Source organism: Chiloscyllium plagiosum, unplaced genomic scaffold (assembly GCF_037043375.1).
Source record: "Chiloscyllium plagiosum isolate Xiang-an unplaced genomic scaffold, Cpla_swu_hap1 HiC_scaffold_12, whole genome shotgun sequence".
NCBI lineage: Eukaryota > Metazoa > Chordata > Chondrichthyes > Orectolobiformes > Hemiscylliidae > Chiloscyllium > Chiloscyllium plagiosum.
The window spans coordinates 80,549,517-80,570,504 of record NW_028270150.1 but is presented as its reverse complement, the minus strand read 5'-3'; the positions used below and the strand labels follow the sequence as shown (position 1 = coordinate 80,570,504).

The following is a 20,988-nucleotide window of genomic DNA, read 5'->3' as shown; positions in this document are numbered from 1 at the left end:
CTGTGCCGGCACCACCACAGCTTGCTTCAGGCCTCGAGGTCTTGCTACCTCCTCACACTGGCCTCCAGCCCAGGACCCACCTGTGGGAGTTGCCCCAGGACCCATCTCCCAAGCTGGCCTGGACCCAGACTCGCCTCCCGCACTGGGCTCCAGCCTGCAATTCACCCCCGGGACTCGTCCCCAGGTCTGGACTCGGACTCCTCCCCTCCATTCCGTTTGTGTAAGCTTAAGAAGTTAAAAAGTTAAAAGTTGTGGACTTGGCGGGGGCGGGAGAAAAACTGCAGAAAAGAGAAGAAATAAGAAAGGACAAGGAATTGGTAAAGCAGAGGATCTCCGGCTTTGCTACTCTGCTGCCATCAGAAGAGTTACTAACTGACACCTCCATATCCTCGCTGCCAGTCCCCTCACCTTAGACCCATGGCCCAAGTTTAGTGACAATGTTTGGCCTCAGGTGAGTGTAGTACCAACAGAAGCCACTGTCACCCCAGTGTTAAAGATAAGGTAAAGTTAAGGGTGCCATAGTCCTAGAGGACTATCAGACTGCTTCTTCAATAGGCAGAGAGAGGGACAGAGAGAGATGGTTAGTGCTGGTTCAAGCTGAGGAAAGAGGTTGCGAAGGCCAGTCTTTCACAGTAGCCTCAACAGTTTAGGAATTGAGCCCACTGCATTCTAAACCAGCTGTTGAGCCAACTGAGCTAACCAATTCCCTCTCTTCAGTGCTGCTACTGTTCAATAGAGCTGCTGATCTCCAATTGGAGAATGATGTCACCCTTTCAGGACAGTTGAGGAAGTTTACTTTTCCCGCTGAGGCCTGTGCGACTCTCTGCCTCAGAAGATGGTGTAGGCAAAGTCATTGAATATTTGTAAAACAGCAGCGGATAGATTCTGGTTAGGCTGGGAGTGATTGGGCTACCAGGGGTAGGTGAGAATTTGGAATTCAAAACACAAGCAGGATCAGCCATAATCCTATTGAATGGCACAGTAGTTTTAAGGAGCTGAATGTTCGACTTTTGCTGCTAGTTTTTATATGATGCAGGGCTCTCATTAGCTCTGCAGCCAGGTGCCAGATCCACCAGCATCCATCAAACACTGCCCTTGCTTTTGACTTCACATTTGCTGCTCAGTGACCTAATTGAGCAGACCAAGATTAAAGAGAGTAGGAAAGAAAGTGACAAAAGTTGTGAAAAGGCTTGAGAAGCTTCTAAAATTAATAAACATATTGAATTGACCCCATATACAAATCCTGATGAAGGGCTTAAACCCAAATGTTGATTTGCCTGCTCCTCAGATGCTGCCTGACCTGCTTTTCGAACACCGTACTCTCAACTCTGATCTCCAGCATCTGCCGTCCTCACTTTCTCCCATGTACAAAGCATTTAGATATGGAACTGGAATTACCAGAAAACAGAGACACAACTACCAGATGGGACAGACCACCAACGTTTCACCAGAGGAACGCGGACGATGGATGACGAAACATATGCAGAAAAACATCAGCCTGGCAAACAAATCTACAAGCTCCCCCACCACCTGAGCTACAAACCTTCTTTAAAAAATTACTATAGCTCAGGGATTTTGCAAAGTGAAACCTATTCAAATGACATGGTTTCACTGGTGGAATGGACTGCCAGAGAAAATGACTGCCAGAGATGCAGATACAGTGACAAAACTTAAATAACATTTGGACATGAATAGGAAAGATTTAGAAACATATGGGAAAACTGCAGCCAAAGACACGGATGAGTTGGACTGAAGGGTCTGTTTCTGTGCTGTATGACTCTATGACTTAGGGGATATTTCCTGAGGGCAGATTTGACAAGGAATGAGCTACGAGAGGTTCGTTTTTGTAAGAAACACTGAACTATTGGTTTGGGTTTTCTGCCAGACATTTTAAACAATGTCGAATTTCTTTGCAATGCGGGAAGAATGAAGACTGTGTGCTTTGACAGCGTATTCCTTAAACGAAGTTGGAAAATGCAGAGCAATTATTGTAGACAGGAATCGTCAGCTTGTTCCAATAAAACACATTCATGTTTCTACAAAGGGAATGAGCAGAGAAGCTAATTTCAAAGGCTTCAGATGGATTGAACTGGCAACTGATAATGCAGAAATGAGACAAAATACAGCAAGCCTTACCGTCACATCAGAGGCACATTCAGTGGACCTTTCTCTTATCATTATACAGCATATTTGAAAATGGCGGCGCTGTCAATTTCTGGGCTCCTGTCAGAATTTCTTAATGGTGAAAATGTTAAACCTATGTCGCATGTTGTGTTGGAATGTTGACATTTCCGCAGATCAGATTGTGAAAGTGGGCACAAGTGTGAAATCAAAGTACTTGATGGAAGAACATGGAGAACTTTGATGAATTCAGGGGAGATTTACACTTTCTCATCTGAAAGCCCAAGTGTACATCCATAGCAGATTTGTAAAGAAAGTTCTCTCTCACAGGTGGCAAGGGAATTATCTGAGAACAATGTTGACATTTCCAGGATCTTTATTTTGCTTCAGGTTTTCTATCTCTCTCTCTCTGTGGCCCTGTAGCTGGTGTCATTTGTCAGCTGGCAACTTTTTTTCAGTTGAGAGGGCAGTACAAACATCATTATGGTGTCTGTGTTGAGATCAACAACACTCAGCAGACATTTGTTTTTGTATTCAGAAAACAATGGGGCTGAAATAGACTTAGGGCCGTAGGGAATCAGCCCATTTGCTGCTCAGTCCAATTTAATTTCTTATAAAAGTCCCTGCAGAAAAGGATTCCTTGGGGATTAAAAAAAAAACCTCCTGATTCATAGCCCATTTTTTTTTCTGCTGACCTCCCGAAACCAATTTCATTCCAATAAAGCATTAAACCACTCTAGTTCACATATTTGTTTTCATTTCATTGGTTCAGACTGATTATCCATTTTTTAAAAAAGTCACCTACAGTCAATCATTAATGACAAATACTGCACCAATTAGAATCGTGCTTAGAGGAAAATATGTTGGAAACTCTGACCATGAAGAAGTGGTTTGGAAACAGTTAGTTGTGAGAAACCAATGTCTGCTCGTGCTAAATTGTGACTGAAACACTAAATGTAAACTATCCAAGTGAAACCAATAAAGTGCACAAAATGAAAGCTGCCTGACAGGCAGGAGAAAGCATATAATGCATGCAAACTCATCTAAGGCAAATTATTGGCCTTAGAAAATAGAGTGGATGGCACAAGGCAAATTTTAGGGAACATGGACAAGACTCTAATGGACAGAATTTGATAAGTGGGGACAGGTTTTCAAATGGGCCCTGTAATAACAATAATTGTTTCTCAGCTGAGTGCAGAGGCATCAATGAGCTCTAGCAAACTGGGTGTCACCGCAGCATCTGCAGGCCTCAGATCACTGGCACTCAGAGGACTGCTGGAGACCAGGCACCTGTTCAGCTCTAGGTAGGAGAGCTCCCATGGAGTCAGCCTGTCATAACTTTGTGCAAATGTACAAGCAAGCCCAAGAGCAGCTGGTGATAATGTGGGCAGGACTCCCTAGAATTCTCCCCTCAAGAGTCTCCAGAGGTGACTGCCCCCTTCCCCCCCACCTCTCCCCAATTCTACCCTGCCTATGATTCTTTGTGGAAGTTGAAGCTGAAGAAGGTGAGCTGTATTCATCGATAGAACACTCTTCAGATGTCTGTGGCCTCCAGCCACAAATACTCTCAAGACTGTCCACCCAAACCTTCAAGGCCAACAGGACGGTTTCTTTTACTGCAGCTCCGGACCCAGGACGGCGCCTAGTTATTTGTGAGGGCAAGGATAATGAAAACCTTCTGAGGCTACATAGTTGGAAGGAGTGACACTTCATTGTAAATAGAATTTTACATTTGTAAGTACACTGGCACTTTAAATCATTGATGACCTAAGTGACTGCCACTTTAACAAGGATTAGAATGAAGCCATAGAAATGGCCTATCTTTAGTGCTTACTATGCTCCTTGAAGAAGTGTTACTCTTTCTCTAACACCCATTGTTTGTCCCTGGGGATAGAAAAGGTTCTGTGTAGCAATGCTTGAAGTGGCATCAGGTATTCGTTTCACTGCTCAGGATATACTTGAAACAACAAACATACCTGAGCTGCATATTTCACTAAACTGTTTCCTCCATTGTATCCATGACCTGAGTCTAAAGCTACTGCTGTCGCTCATTTCCTCAGCTACTTGCAAACACATTTTCTTGTTGATAGCATTGGTATCTTCCCCTTAGTGCTGAGGTAAAATATCATAGCATCTGGCTGATGCTTTTGCTCTACCTCCATCATTGGATTCCTGAAACATTGAATCTTCCTTATTTCCACTGTTCCTTTAAACATAGCCAGGACATCATATGTGTATGTATCACACCCACTGCATAATTTGGAAATGTGAAACCTGGAAGGCCAAGTTGATTGCTGATCTCAATGCACTTATTTAGCACTCTGGTTTCATCCATGCAACACCAGCCACTCTCACCCACTAGCAACTAGATTGCAGCCTTTATATCAGGTCACTCAAAATGACTCCATGTTTTGTGTTTGTATAAAAGCGTAATTTGTTAAGGATTACTCAACTCTTCATCTGGATGACTGAATAGTTAGCTTTAGTGTCAGTGATTCAACCTGATAAAATGGTGATGTGCAAGATTGAATGACTCACAAATCTCATTACAATCTTAAAAAGAGAAGATTCCTTCTGTCAGAAATTCAGCTGTCTTCTCTGACATGATTTGATGAAACTAAAGAGTCTTCAGTGGAGATAAAGTTCAAACATTAACATCAGCGTGAGAAACACCTTGGACAGGTTATTCAGAAAAGAGAAGCTCTACCAATTTTCTTGAATACTAACAAACGGAACCCGAAAATTATGTTCTTAAGCAGCAGACTTTCAATCCAAACAATGACTTGGACGTTTATAAAAGAGACAAAGAACTGCCGATGTTGGAATCCAAGGTGGACAAGCTGGAGGCTGGAAGAACACAGTAAACCAGGCAGCATCAGGAGGTGGAGGAGGCAATGTTTCAGGTGTAACCTTTCTTCAGCTATAAATTGGGAGCAGATGGAGTACTGGCAACTCCATTTGATAAACCCACTTTACCCATTGAAGTAGTTTTATAAATGAATTAATAACCAGAAAATAGAAACTAAGGGGAATTGTTGTACAAGGTGGTTAGCACCTGAAAGCTTAAGTCACATCATAAGAAAATCTCTCCTCTTCAGGAGATGAAGAACTGTTCCTAGGAGGAGCTAACCAGGGTTCCAAGAGTTTTTGCAAATAAAGGTCTTCAGTGCTAAGTCTATGCAGCTAATATTAAAGTATAGCTTGAGTTCTCACAAAGAGATATTGTTTAAGTCAGATTTATCATAACTAACTACTAAGTACAATGTAATAAACCTATTCTGTTTATTAAGATTGAGCCTCACTTCTGTCAAACATCTTGTGTGGGTATTTTTGTGGGTATCAGCAATTTACAATAATACCAATACAAAAGATTAGTGGCAGTAACTCTATCCAAGCCATTGCATTAGATGGTTCTAATGGACACGACCACAACAGATATCATGGTTGCTACATGAAAAAATGAGGCGTATTAATTAACGGTGATGAACTCTGACCGCACTGATAGTCCTGAATCTCAATAATATGAGTCTCTGAGCTTGATGTTAATAAAAAGGACTTTAAATTTGAAATTCTTTAAAGTAGATCTTATCCTCAAAACAAATTTTAGGGTATTTTGATTCGTTAGTCTGAGTTTGTTGTTAATTTTAAAATTAAATTTCTTTTTCCTTCACTTGAGTATTGATAGAAGTTAACAGGTGTGTCTCTGTTCATTGGCACTGGCATTGGTAGAATTAATCCTTTGAGTGCTGGAAACAACTTAACTCATATAAACACTTGGGTGATGAGTTAATTTGTTGTTGGATCAGCCTTCCTATTTAGACATGTGAAAGCTCGTCCAGTTTTGAAATCTTATCTTTTAACCACCTGAGAGCAAAGACCTTTCAAACATGACCAATTAGGTTTGATTGCTTGGATTTTCTGATGACTCTCCATTGTGTTTAGTGCTTAACATGCTTTGTCAAGTGTAATGATGAAAACGTCTCACAGAATTTAAACCATAATGATTTGCAGTAGGGGAATAAGAATTCAAGGTGGGGTTGCTCTTTATAGAGCAGAGAGGTTAAGGAGAAAGTTAATAGAAGCGTTTAACACCATGGGTAATTTTGCTAGATTAGATAGGAAAAAATTGTTTTCATATGGTAGATAATCAGAAGAATGGAAAAAAATTCAAATGACTTACATTTGTTTTGCACCTTTTATGATTGTCTAAAGCACTTTACATGTGTTCATGAAAACGGTGTTATAATGTTGGAAGCATAGCATTTAATTGGCCCACAGCAAACTTTCACCAACAGAAATGTGATAATCTTCAGAAAATGATTTTAGTTGTTATTAGTTTAATAAAGAGACAAATGTTGACTCGAATGCTTGAGATAACATAGAGTCATATAGTCATAGAGATGTACAGCATGGAAACAGACCTTTCGATCCAACCCGTCCATGCCGACCAGATATCCCAACCCAATCTAATCCCACCAGCCAGCACCTGGTCCATATCCCTCCAAACCCTTTCTATTCATATACCCATCTAAATGCCTTTTAGATGCTGCAATTCTACTAGCCTCCACCACTTTCTCTGGCAGCTCATTCCATACACATACCATCCTCTGAGTGAAAAAGTTGCCTCTTAGGTCTCTTTTATATCTTTCTCCCCCTCACCCTAAACCTATGCACTCTATTTCTGGACTCTCCCACCCCATGGTAAAGACTTGTCTATTTATCCTATGCATGGCCCTCCTGATTTTATAAACCTCTATAAGGTCACCCCTCAGCCTCCGACACATCAGGGAAAACAGCCCTAGCCTATTCAACCTCTCCCTATAGCTCAAATCCTCCAACCCTGTCAACATCCTTGTAAATCTTTTCTGAACCCTTTCAAGTTTCACAACATCTTTCCGATAGGAAGGAGACCAGAATTGAACGCAATATCCCAACAGTGGCCTAACCAATGTCCTGTGCAGCCGCAACATGACCTCCCAGCTCCTGTACTCAATACTCTGACCAATAAAGGAAAGCATACCAAACGCCTTCTTCACTATCCTATCTACATTGACTCCACTTTCAAGGAGCTATGAATCTGCACTCCAAGGTCTCTTTGTTTAGCAACACTCCTGAGGACCTTATCATTGGATGTATAAGTCTTGCTAAGATTCACTTTCCCAAAATGCAGCACCTCACATTTATCTAGGTTAAACTCCATCTGCCACTTCTCAGCCCATTGGCCCATCTGATCAAGATCCCGTTGTAATCTGAGGTGACCTTCTTCGCTGGCCACTACACCTCCAATTTTGGTGCCATCAGCAAACTTACTAACTGTACCTCTTATGCTCACATCCAAATCATTTATATAAATAATGAAAAGTAGTGGACCCAGCATCGACCCCTTGTGGCACTCCACTGGTCACAGGCCTCCAATCTGAAAAACAACCCTCCACCACCACCCTGTGTCTTGTACCTTTGAACTAGTTCTGTATCCAAATGGCTAGTTCTCTTTGTATTCCATGAGATCCAACCTTGCTCATCACATCTTGTTCTTCTTCAGAACATCCACAAAAGGGTGCAGACAGGACCTTGACATGCCATTTTATCTGTAAGATGGCACCTCCAGCAGTACGGTATACACTTAATGCTTCTTTAGCATGTCAAGTGATGTTTTTTGGTGCTCAGTTTTCAGGAGTGGGATTTGAACACACAATCTTCCAACTCATGGGGTGACAGAACAACAATAATTACTCAAATCAGATTTAAAATAATTAGCAAATTGTTTTTTCACATACGGCAAGTTGTTATGATCTGAAATACATTGCTTGAAAGGATATCAAATGCAGATTCTGTAATAAATTGCAGTGTGGAATCTTGAAAAGGCAAGATTTTCAGGGTTATGTGGAAGGACCAGGGAGTGAGGGTAATCAGTCAGGTTTTCAATCTGCAGCACTGACCTGGTAGATCAAATGGTCACCTTCAGTGCTGAATAGTTCTCTGAGCAGTAAGAATAAAATCAAGCTCTTTGAAAATGAGGGACTATAATGGGAGGAAAAAAAATGATTGATGGAGAATGTAACACTGAAAAGGCTATGATGAATTAAATGCTGGAATTTTGTTCAGGGTCATTTCAACCCCATTGTGAAAGGTCTGATGTAGATTTGACATCAGCTGTTTTAAACAAGGGGCTGGATGTACTCACGGGTCCTGGAACCCTGATAACTCAATCAAATTGGGTTCCTGAGCTTGCAATTTTATGCAGTAGGACAGGTTCAGTGGCCATCTAGAGGCATCTTCCCAACTGCCCACAACCATACTTGCCCTTCTGGTGAGGATGGCAGGCACGTTCTTGATGCTGCTGACCCATGAAGCAGGCGAGTACCCTTGACAATGTCACCTGAAGAGGTGCTCATTGCTGAGGCAGCAGAGTGATCAAAAGGGCAGCTAAATGCGGAGGCGCCATCTGTATAACTGCTCATTTAATAGATGATGTTCACGGATGACAGGCCATCATTGCTGGGGGAGGGGCCACCTCCACAAGGTGACCTATGCCCATGGCTGTGACCCTCACGGCCCAGCAAATCGGTGCTTAGCTCTGTCACAATATGTAGCTTTGACGTTTTTGATTCATTCATAGCATATGGCTGCCGCTGACCAGCCAGTATTTATTGCCTATCTCTAGTTTCTCTTGAGAAGATGGGGTGAGCTGCCTTCTTGAAACCCTGCAATCAATGTGCTACAAGTAAGCCATTAGTGTCATTAGGGAGAGAATTCCAGACTTTGGATCCAGTGAAAGAACAATGATATATTTCCAAGTAAGGACAATGACTAGCTTGGAGAGGAACTTGCAGATGGTGGTGGAGACAGTAAGGACTGCAGATGCTGGAAGCCAATGACAATAGATGTGAAACTGGAAAAGCACAGCAGATCAAACAGCGTCTGAGGGGCATAAAAGTCAATGTTTCGGGCTGAAACATTTGGATGAAGGGTTTCGCCCCCAAACATTGACTCTCCTCCTTGGAGGCTGTTTGACTTGCTGTGCCTTTCCAGATTCACATCTATTGCAGGGAGGCGTTCCCATGTATCTGCTGCCATTGTCCTGCGAGTTGGCAGTGGTTGTGGATTTAAAAATTGCTGTCTAATTCCCGCAGCACATCTTGCAAATTGTACACAGTGCTGCTACCGAGCATTGCTGGTGGAGAGTGTGGATGGTTGTGAATGTGCTGCCAGTCAGTTGGGCCATCTTTTCCTGGATGATGTTGGGTTTCTTGTGTACACCCATCCAGGCAAGCTGGGAGTATTCTGTCAGACTCCATGGCAATGGTCACTGCCTGACAGCTACAAGGCTGTCAGTCTTCCAGAGGCAGCATTGGCTTGTGAAGGGAAAATTATGTTTGAAACAATTTATTAGAGCCTTTTGAGCAACTAACAAGCTGAGTAGATAAAGGGGAACCTGCGGACTTGGTGATCTTGGATTTCAAAAGACATTTCTTGATGAGTAAGGGGATCAAGGGTTAGAGGCAGAAGACAGCAGAATGGGATTGAGAAAGATACTTGAATGGTGGAGCTGACTTGATGGGCTGAACGGCCTAACTCTGCACCTATGTCTTATATGTTAAGTACCACATCAAAATAAGAACTCATTGCAAAAAGGGATAACATATTAACACAGATAAAGGAATGGTTAACTGACAGTAAGCAGAGAGTGTTTTTCAGGCCCGTAAGCTACAGCTAATATAGTGCCACAGGGATCAGTGCTGAAGTCTCAACTATTTACAATTTATATCACTGACTTGGATGTGAGGAACGATGTCACTGAAATAGGTAATAAAGTAATTAAATGACGAAGCAGGTTCAGATGGTCAAATCGCCTACTCCAGTCCAATTCCTACGTATACAGTAGACTGCAGCCATGTCGGGACAGGAGAGAGAGTGGAGCATGTGAGGAGTTATCCATGTGTACTAAAAATTCTGGACACTACATAAAGAGAGCTGTACAAATTCCCTAACTGTATACTGGTCACATTCCCTTACCCTCCCGCCAGAAACTAGATCCCTGGAACTAGTATGGCATTAGACTGGAACAATACAATGAAAATGTCTCCCAATACATGTTTCAAACTCATCTCCGTTCCATGACACAAGCTATCTTTAAGTTTCCACCGAAAAGACAGTCACATAGTGCGACAAGAAATTTCTAGGTGCAAGTGCTTTCCTCTTTAATTTTATTAAACTGTCTTTTCTTGCAGTTTATAAGAGTCATGGAAATGTACAGCATGGAAACAGACCCTTTGATCCAACTTGTCCATGCCAACCAAATATCCCAACCCAATCTAGTCCCATTTGCCAGCACCCGGCCCTTATCCCTCCAAACCCTTTCTGTTCATATACCCATCCAGATGCCTTTTAAATGTTGCAATTGTACAGCCTCAAAAATTGTACTAAGTCACAAAGCTGTCATTGCTTAGTGAATCAGTTATTTCTATGGATTTCTTTAAGATTTAACAGGTTCAAACTGTTTTGCAGTCCCATTAAAGAATGAATGAAAATGCATCAACTAGTCTAAATTATATCATGCACATTAGGAGCCTGTATCCCTGGAGGGAACTGAGTGAAACATGTTTAATAACAAGAAAAGCTGGATGGCAATACTGAGTCATCTGGAAGAGGGAAAAAATAAGAATGAAGAGAACAAGAAAATCACACATGAATACCACTTCCCGTGATGCTATCTCCTTTATTGGGGAAAAAAACAAAGCACAGTCACAATGTAAACAAGAAAGCATCAAACATTTGGTGTCACTTCAGTGCAAACAGTTCTAGGATAATAAGCACACGTCAGATGCAATGCTACTGATTCACTATTGTATGACAATAACCACTTTGCCTACGACAAGTACACGACTGTTCATAGCAATAAATATATTTTGTCGTAGGTTTTTTTGACAAGAAAGGTACTTATATTTTTAGCTTTGATTACAGTGAAAGAAAATGTCTTTAGCAACTAGTGATCTTTGGGAAGGGGAAAATTGCAAACAGGGAGAGACACTTTTATTGGTAGCTTCTCCTATCCTATGCATGGCTGTCAAAAGATCAGGTCTCTGCTACCATGAAAATTTTATAACTGCAACTGTCTTAAGCATTGATCTCTGTGTTAAACCACAAACGGGAGAGCAGACACGCAGGACGTTATGAATTGCAGATGTTCGGTTCATGTGAGTGACATGCATCCATATAAATAATTCATCACAATGGGCTTGTTTTCCAAATTCTACTAATATCCCATCATATTTTTGATTGTGTACCACTCCTGGTGTCCTTATTATAAAATACAACCCAGTTCTTTGCCATCTTTTAAATCTTCATGCATTGTCCAATATTCAACATTGGTATTACGGTCAAATGCTGATCAGTTTTGTTGTGGGTTCAGGCAATAACTTTCAAACTGGAGAGCTCTATGTAATGGAACTAGAATTGATGGAAGGTGTCCCAGTGAACACAATACAGGAAGATGAGAATGAAAAAGGATTACTGGAATTCAGAAGTTAATGTCTGTCAGACATTGGGGAGTCCCAGTGGTATTATTGCTGGGCTATTAATCCAGAAACTCAGCTCATCTTCTGGGGACACGGGTTCGAATCCCACCAAGGCAGACTTTGAAATCTGAATTCTTTAAAGAGTCTGGAATGATGATAATCCTGATGTCACTATCGATTGTTGGAAAAAAACATATCTGGTTTACTAATGTCCTTTAGGGAAGGAAATCTGTCATCCTTACCTGGTCTGGTTACATGTGACTCCAGACCTACAGCAATGTGGTTGATACTTAACTGCCCTCTAGGCAATTAGGGATGGGCAATAAATGCTGGCCCAGCCAGTGATGTCCCCATCCCATGAGTGAATAAATAAATAAAAGACTTATAGCTACCAAGAGATTGGTTAAAATAATTTCAGTGTCACCCATAACATTTGAGCATCAGCCTCTTTGATAAGCCTGTCTTTGTGTAAGTGTTTGAACACAAACATGACATCCTTTGAATTTCAAAGCGATAAAATATTACTGCACTTCTTAAAACAATATGAATTTTCTTTCTGCTCATCAAAAGCTTGCTGCAGAATAAAACTGTTCACAAAGAATACAATCACATTGCATTTGTCACATTTGCTGCCTTCTGGTAAAAGATCAGTGAAGCAAATGATGAGAATAAACAGTTGGAGGTCCGACGAATAAGGTTTTACCTTCCTGTGACCATGACTATTGGCTAAGTTTTCCTAGATCCTTTTAGTGTGCGGGCCGACTTAGTACAAAATCCAAAACTGGGATATAAACCTATGCATTTTATAAAGCTGTCTCTCTTGTACAGATAGAAATAGGGAAGAATGGCATTTCTAGCTGGAATTGAAAAATGGCTCTTTGTCGTGGCAAATTCTCAGAAAATGTTTCAAAGCTACACATTTCTACAAGAGTGCAAGCAGGTTTCCTTCTCATCACAGAGAAAAACTGGCCACTATCACTTGTACGACTGAAATTACACCCAGAGTCTAATACTGATATTTCCAAAAGATTGTTCATAAACAAGACTGCTTGTGAAGTGTTCCACTTATGATGAAGATGTGAGCATTTTCAAAGTGACTTGATGGAATTTACTGTAAACTAGCTTAATTTTATCAGGCAGATTTGGGAAAGGATTCTCTGCAAATGGACTTAATTGCATTGGGAAGAAAAGGTCAGTTCTGAAGAATAGGACCATTAATCAGCTTTAGACACTGCCTATCAGCACCAATACACAGTAACCTTGATTATCCGACACGAGCAGGGAGTATTTTGTTCGGGTAATCGAATGCCAGATAACATGGTTTAGCCAAGCATCAGGACCTCGCGTTCTTATTTGGATAATCCGAAATTCGGATAATTGAGGTTCCTTTGTACACTGCTAGCGAGGTGTAGATATCCCTGATGAAGGGCTTATGTCCGAAACATCAATTCTCTTACTCCTTGGATGCTGCCTGACCTGCCTGATGCTTTTCCAGCGTCACATTTTTCGACTCTGATCTCCAGCATCTGCAGACCTCACTTTCTCCTATAGACATTCAAAACAGCCTAAGAACCGTGGATGCTAGAAATCTGAAGCAAAAACAGAAATTGCTGGAGAAACTCAGCAGGAGTGGCAGCAGTTGTGGAGTGAAAACTGAGTTAACATTTTGGGTCCAATGAGCCTTCTTTAGGCCTTCAAAGCTTTCCTCATTGCACTGAAAAAGTCTCTCTTAGCCATATGTAAGGACAACAATCCCTATTGTACCAGTGGACATATTTACTTCCTGCATTAAGCATTATAATGCATTTCTTTTCTGAAATTGACAATTTTAGTGCCATTGTTAAATAGTAACAATATCAGTTGTTTTTAAAACCACAACAATTTGAAAGTATCCATTAACTAAAGAAAATACCCCAAGAAGCTTTACAGGAGCATAACCAAACAAATTTAAAGCCAGTCCAAAGAAACATATTAGCTAGGATGACCAAAAGCTTGGCTAAGTGGTTCACTTTAAGCAAGACTTTACAAAGGCAGTGGAAAAGTTTAAAAAGACAATTTTAGAGTGTACTGTCTAGATAGCTCGAGACATTGCTGTCATTGGGTGGATGAAGTTGGGAAGTGGTGGTGAGGAAAATGGAGAAGATTTGGAGGTGAACCGGGAAAAAAATAATAATTTAGGGAAAGGACTGTGAAATCTAATGTGCTATCCAAAATGTCCGAAGCGACTTCTCAAAGAAAATAATTTCTTTTACAACCTTGATTTGTATTTTCTTTTTTGGAACACATTCAATATATGAAACTTTCACGCTTACAAAGAATGGTAGAATTCATAATTAGTTTTACAATGTCACGGAACTGTGACTTTTAGAAATTGAAATTAAAAATGTTAGAATTATAGTTTTGGTTGTCAGTGATTGTTAGGTCCAGCAAAACCAACAGTGCAAATTTTGATTATCACAATCTGCTGGAACACCTCTTCACCTGAACTTACTCCAGTCAAATATATACAACTTATTTACAGATTATCACAATAGTCATATACATCAGGCACATAGATTGTCATTACTTAGTGGCTAGCAAATTAATGTTTAAAAAACATATGGTTGACAACTGAGCATGCTGTTATTTGTACTAATGAGATTAAAGGTAAACAATGATCAGATTTAGAATAGTACTTTAAGACTGAAATAAAAACTGACAACATACAGTATTCAATACACAAGTGACAGTATTCCATTGCTAGCACATAGTATTCCACCAAAGTATCAAGTTCATTAAAGGAAAAAAAAATGTCAATTTACAAATGTAGAATCAACTGTTTCTTTGCATTGAAGAAGAAAATCGAGAGACTTTTTTTTTCCTTTCAGGTATGAAGTTTTCAAAATGTTTTACAACATCACAAGCTGCAGTGGAACAATCTGCAATTTATTCCCCAAGTGACAGAGAAACACCAGAACTCACCAAGTACAAAGGCACGCATGAAAGTTATGAAGTCCTTTGTCACAAAGGGATTAAACAAGGCACTATAATTCTTCCTGTTGTACATTTTCCTATGTGATATGTGGGAATTGTTACAAAGTAAAGCTATTTTGATTTTTTTTTCATCTTGAATGGGCACTATGGGGTACTTTAATACTCATTGTTTTGATGTGAACCACCTCACACCTCCATGACTGAAAAGCCCCAAGCATGCACTCATTCAAAGCATAGCTCAGCTGCTCCGGTTTGGTTATTTAGTTCCATGATTTGAAAATAAGTAAGCCGTGAAATATTAAGTCTTCAACAATTTTTTTTTGCATTTTATAGTATGATAAGCATTTCTGGGCCTTTAAAACACTGAGCAGTAACATAGCAGAAAAGACCTGGAATTGCTAGTTTCACGGTGATAGAATGTGGACAATAGGTTTGTTTGTAAAATTATCATTCAAGCATGGTATATTTGTTTCATATATTTATAACATCCAACATATCAAAATACACACAGAGTATAATATTGAAAAAGTGCTATTGTGTACATTCAATGCTGATGTAAAGTTGCCATGGAGTTAAAGACATGTTCAATGGATATCTTCCTAATTTTCCATCTATAAAACCCATGGGGAAAACGATTAGCACTGACTACCTTTAACTGTTTCTGACTGTTCTTTGCTGATTCCCATAACTGTCTTCTCTAATACTGAACCTGCTTCAAGTAATCTATCTCATTAATCTCAAAGTTATTTACAACAAGGATGGCAAGCAGTTCTTTGATATCATCAGTATTTAATAGATGCTTTTGTTTCCCACATGTAGGTGGTTTCTTATCTGCTTCTCTTAGAGAAATGTACAGCAAGGTTCAGCATTGATGAAAGTGCATTGAGTAGCAGGAAATGGAATGACCAAACATCTACATTTTAAAACATCTTTTTCTGTGCAATCTGATGTTCCACCTAATCAAAGGGAAATACGTTGTCAAATTAAATACAAGTATAGGGCCATTGTGGACAGTCTATGTGTTTTATTTCAAAAGTTACTTCATTCAAAATTTCCATCATGTTTAAATTAAAATAATTGAGAAACAACACCATACTTTTAAAGCAAAATAGCAGGCAGCCTATTTATTCAGATACCAATTTATGTGCTAGCATCACTCATAACCCCTGAACGACTGCCGTGGGAAAGTAGCAGATGAATACTGTTTCTTCTTCTTCCTGGGACTTCTGCGAAGATATTAAACTGCCAAAAGTGAATGAGGATGATCACCAGATTCAAACATGACAGCTTATCTATTACATCCTGCACTGAAACTGGAGGGTTATGATGTTGTATCGACAGGATTGAAATCAACATTTAGTCAAAAAGGGTGTCCCAAAACTTGGTGAAAGTCTATTGTTGGGTTTGCCACCGGGATGTGAGGATGTCACCACATTCTAGATTCCGCCTCCATGAGTTTTAATCGGCACTGCATCAGAACATCAGGTGAATTGGCCATGCTAAATTGTCCATAGTTTTTAGATGCATTTGTAAGAGGGGGGGGGGGGGTGGATTACTCTTCGGAGGGTCAGTGTGGACTTGTTGGGCCGAAGGGCCTATTTCCACACTGTAGGTAATCTAATCTAATCAAAAATTTTTTCACTGGTATCCAGATCAACTAACCATGCTGGAATTACCAGACAGGTCAGGTTTAGTCTGGTGCTGGGATTACTAGCCCATACTGGATACATCAGTACTTGTATGCTAAACAAAAATACTTTATTTAAGGTCCCAGTTCCAAAAATGCCCAGCCTGAAATTCTAACCCCATGGTATAATTTGAACAAAGTTATTTTAAGATTTAATCACCAGACTGGTTTTGTACCCTTGTTTGGAAGAATCTTCATAACAGATATTAAAAGTTAGCACAATGCCATTGGCAGCATATTTAAATTTTCTAATGTGTTTTCACACTGAAAGTGAAAAATACCTGCAGCATGACACCAACTGGACCTGTTTCATACAAAAGCCTTCTCTCTTAGCCATTCATGATGCTGAGTCTTCCTAACTCAACACTACTCTGAAAGGCCTATCCCAATGAATCCTATCCTAATATTAGGAAGCATAACCTACCTTTGTTTTTTACTGGATGCAAAATCATAGCTGAAACCTAATTCACTTAAAAATGGTATTTGTGACCAAAATAGCACTTTTGGAAATCCAGGAAATTCTTATTATGGTACTGCTTAATAACTCGCAACCCCTGTTTGAACGCATCTCTCAGATATACTGCAACTTTGAAATAAAACCAAAACGTTTCTGAAAGACCACAGTCTTATTTCTTTTTAACTTTCCTTCCAGTGCTCTTCCTTGGAACCAGAAAGACTTGTTGGGCTACCATCATATGACCAGTTGTTACCTCAACAATTGCTATTTTTATACCTCCACGTAAACACTGAGTTTCAGAGAGCTGTATGACTGTAGTGACCATACTAGTTCATTCCAATCCTTTCCTTACTAAGGGTCCATGCAAGGTCACTTTCAAGGAGTAGTTGGATTGAGATCAAGACCTGTAAATATTACAGCCACTTGGGTAATAAAATTGATTTTATTTTCTCTCCTATTTAATTTATTTTCACTTTTCTTCCCCTTTGTCTTGGGAAAACATCAACCCATGGTCCATCATGATCACTAATGTCTTTCCCATTTGGGGCAATATTTGACCACTGCTCAATTTGATTCAGAATCTCAGTGTAGGTCTACAAGTGCTAATCTACAACCCACTACACAGTCATATGAGTAGGTAGTGATCTCACAGAGTACTGTGCTACCACATCCTCCAATTTAATTATAGGTATCTTATATACCACAGTCTTAGGTATAACGCACCTCTCTAACATATTTTTTGATCTTTGATATAACGCACATTATTTACAGCCTATTTCTGACAGAAAGCAAAATTCTCCATCTGTAAGCACACCTCTCATCACACTGCTTTTGTTTATTGCCTCCCACAAGCTGCCCTGAGACCATGTCTGACAAACCACAACCTTTTGTGGCATATCTTTGGTACACCATTAACATCCCTGATGGCTGCCCTGCTAAATACAGAGGGCCTGCTGAATGTCAAGATTGTTTCCAATATCTTAAAAGACACATTTTAATCTGAACCTCGTATTTACTTAACAAAATCACAGCGTACACCCTTGCTCCCTGAACTCTGAATTTCTCTCACCAACCCACGTCATTCTCGCTTACGTTCTTTTCTCTGAGACTGAGACCCCCTGGGCATGATTGTGATTGCTGAAAAAAGTGCTGAATGTACATTGTCTACTGGTGCCAAGCGGCGTCCCTATACGTAACCTTCCTGCTGAACGTACTTCCCATTGATGAGGCTGAAGCTTGCCACGGAGTGGTTTGTGCTTTTGAGTGATGTCATCCGTGAAGCTGTGGTACTCCTGCCCATGCTGGTCGAGCGTATGAGGAGGTGGCTCCTGCAGCAGAACAGGTTGTTGTTGAATTGCTTTCGGAAGGTCTTGCTCAGCAGGTAGAGGGCGAAGGGGTTAACACAGGAGTTGCTGAAAGCAAGAATCCTGGCACAGATGCTGCCAATCAAATGCGCCAAGGAGGTGTCCACCTGCCTGTAATGGTAGGAGCGGTATAGGTAGATGATGTGACTGGGGAGCCAGCTCACAGCGAAGAAACCCACAAACACCAGCACTGTCTTTGCAAGTCTTTTCCTGGATTCCATCTGTCAACGAAACAAAATGGGAAGATTGAAACTTTCGAAAGCAACAGCAACACTTAAAGCTTGTAGTAGCACTCAAAATGGGTCAAATCTAATTGATTCAAACTGGATAAAAAGACTGGGATAAATTACAAAAGTGCCTGGAAGAAAATAATGATAATCAGTTCATCAGACAGATTGTTTCAACAGACCTTGTTGTCAGCTGAGAGACGTAATTCTCTCAGAGAATGGACCTTGGTTGAGAAACTGTCAGAAGTGGATTTACTGAATGTGAACTGCCTACTTGTTTCTTTGTGTGTAGCCTGCAGCAGACTGCTAGTGCCCTATCATCAACTTTGGATTTTACTCTGCAACACGGCCACTATTTTTGTCCAATAGGTGACTGTCGAGACTTGGCATGAGTTTCTATAATCGTACCTGTTCCTTTAGGTGTTTACAAGTCCAGTTCCAACATTCTAAACCTAATAGACATTCTGTGCTGATCACTTTTTAAAACATAGCCCTGCAAGAAATGAGTTCACAGCTTAGCAGAGGAAGCAACACAAAAACATGATGTGACATTTTTCCATCCGCAGGTAAAGTGATATTGTGAGTGAACATCACTGGGTCCAGTCCAATATGGCTCAGAACAATTTTATCAAGCAGTTTTCTGTTCTTCGCACTACAAAAGGCTCTTTGGTGTGCGTCCCATGGCATCATGCAGCAGGAGAGGTGGAGGTACTCATTGCTGTTGGTCCCTCCTAGCTTTCACACCTCCTAGTTGCTGTCAGATTGAAAGACCAGCTGCTGACTACTTCAGACGGTAAGCCAGGAACTGCAACCCCACCCTTCACAGGCTCTGGTGCCTGACCTATAATCACTGAGGAGATGGCCCAAAAAAGCAGGATGGACAAGGATTCTGGATGTGCTGATGTACAGAGGAGCTGGAGGGGAGGGTTATCCCTTTTCCTGCTGACTGTTAAAGGAGGCCACAGCAGCAGACCCAGCCAGGCTGGATCCAGATCGAGACCTGCATCAGTGCTATGTCCCAGCTTAAACAGAATGCACAGCTATGCAGGAAAATGTACAATCACCGACTGTGTTTTGCAAGGGTGGGTATCACCATTTTCTCCCGGCTCCCTGATACTCACAGGGTAACCACTCACTCTAACTCTGCCTCTGCACAGTCCTCTCACCAAAGCTCATTGTCTGCAACTTCTGCTATTGCATGTAATCATTTCCACTCAATGGCTCTGACCCATCTTCTTTCTTGAGCTATCAGCTCTTCCCGCCCTTTGTGATTCCAGCTTATTCACTGGCGACTCCTCTCTTGTTCCTCCTGTATCACCACTAACTGTTTCCATCTACTTCCATCATGCTCCACCCCTTCCTTTGTCTGATTTCAAGGAAAACTGACCTTCTACCAGACTGTGCTGGTGGGGGGAGGGGGATGGTTGGTGATTGCATTTGGACAAAAGGATCCTCACTCCTCTTGAGGAGAAAGTGCTCGATTTGAAGAGTTGAAAAATGTGGTGCTGGAAAAACACAGCAGGACAGGCAGCATCCGAGTCAATTTGAAGAGCATGACCATGTGGGAATGGGGACATCTCAATGTCCAACCAACCTCAATAAGCTTCAGTGCACTGTACTGTGCTGATTTCCCATTAATGCCACAGTTAGCTCATTCTTAACTGACACAGGCTTTGATCCTTCTTAAGATGAATAATCGCCTCTTTTTTGCTTATGCAATCATGGCTGACACCCAATGGGTCCCTTGAAAAGAGGCCTACACCACTTATCCTCAGCTCTACCTACTACTTTGAGGAAGCAGCCTCAACCTGATACTTTGAGGAGAGAAGGCTGAGGAGATTTGATATGAACTTAACATCATGAAGCATTTAAATAAAGAGAAATTGTTGCCTATAGCTTAAAAATGATGAACCAGAAGTCTGGGATATAAAGTGTTTGGCCAAAAAAATAGAGGCTACAGGGTAAAAAGGGCCTTTACCCAATGAGTGGATTTGGATATGGATTGTACTGCCTAATGTTATTCTGGAAACAGATAATTAGTAGCTTTTTAAAGGGAACCTGAGATTCTGGTTGCATTTGAGAAGTAGGACTAGATGCTATTTTAAAGAGCTGGCATAGATTCAATGGGCTAACTGGTGTCCTTCTTTACAGTACAATTCTTGATTCTAAGATTTAATGAAACGTGGAAAAAAGAACACTATTGTTTTCACCTAAAGGTGTTTGAATTCCCTCAGGGGAATTTGCCTCAAACAGGGCTCATAGTTGAAACCATAGTAATCCATTCAAGGGTCCAAATGGTACTTGAAAATTCAATTAGACACGGTATGAATTATCAAAGTGACCAGTTTTAATTCGTACTGAGTATATCCATGACATCGAGAGGAAGATCCCGTTCCCACATTCCACCTGAGCATTATAATTGCATTCTCATGTCTTCCCTCTCAAAACAGAACTTACTGTGGCCGTGATTAAATAATGAATAAAATATCTTTAAATTTTGAATGCATGAGTCAATTACTTTATTGCTCCATTTAAAAATATCTGTAGATTTGTTCAGCCTTTCAACTGGTCTTTTGGTTTCATTGGTGACATTTATTAACTAAGAGTCAGATTTAAAAAGTTGAGAGTGTGTTTTTTTTTC

The 20,988-nt window shown here is 40.7% G+C and overlaps 1 protein-coding gene and 1 long non-coding RNA gene across 2 annotated transcripts in view; one reads left to right on the top strand and one right to left on the bottom strand.

Annotated features, from left to right (window-relative positions):
* Positions 1–14,629, top strand: part of LOC148148556 (uncharacterized) — a 136,961-nt gene extending 122,332 nt beyond the window's left edge. The window contains exon 4 of the long non-coding RNA XR_015758919.1: positions 14,507–14,629. This is a non-coding gene — a long non-coding RNA (uncharacterized LOC148148556). The remainder of the gene's footprint in view (positions 1–14,506) is intronic.
* Positions 10,821–20,988, bottom strand: part of grpr (gastrin-releasing peptide receptor) — a 59,119-nt gene continuing 48,951 nt past the window's right edge. Inside the window, exon 3 of the mRNA XM_087992977.1 lies at positions 10,821–18,341. Coding sequence (XP_087849103.1) covers positions 17,943–18,341 — 399 coding nt within the window. The 3' untranslated portion in view covers positions 10,821–17,942. The remainder of the gene's footprint in view (positions 18,342–20,988) is intronic.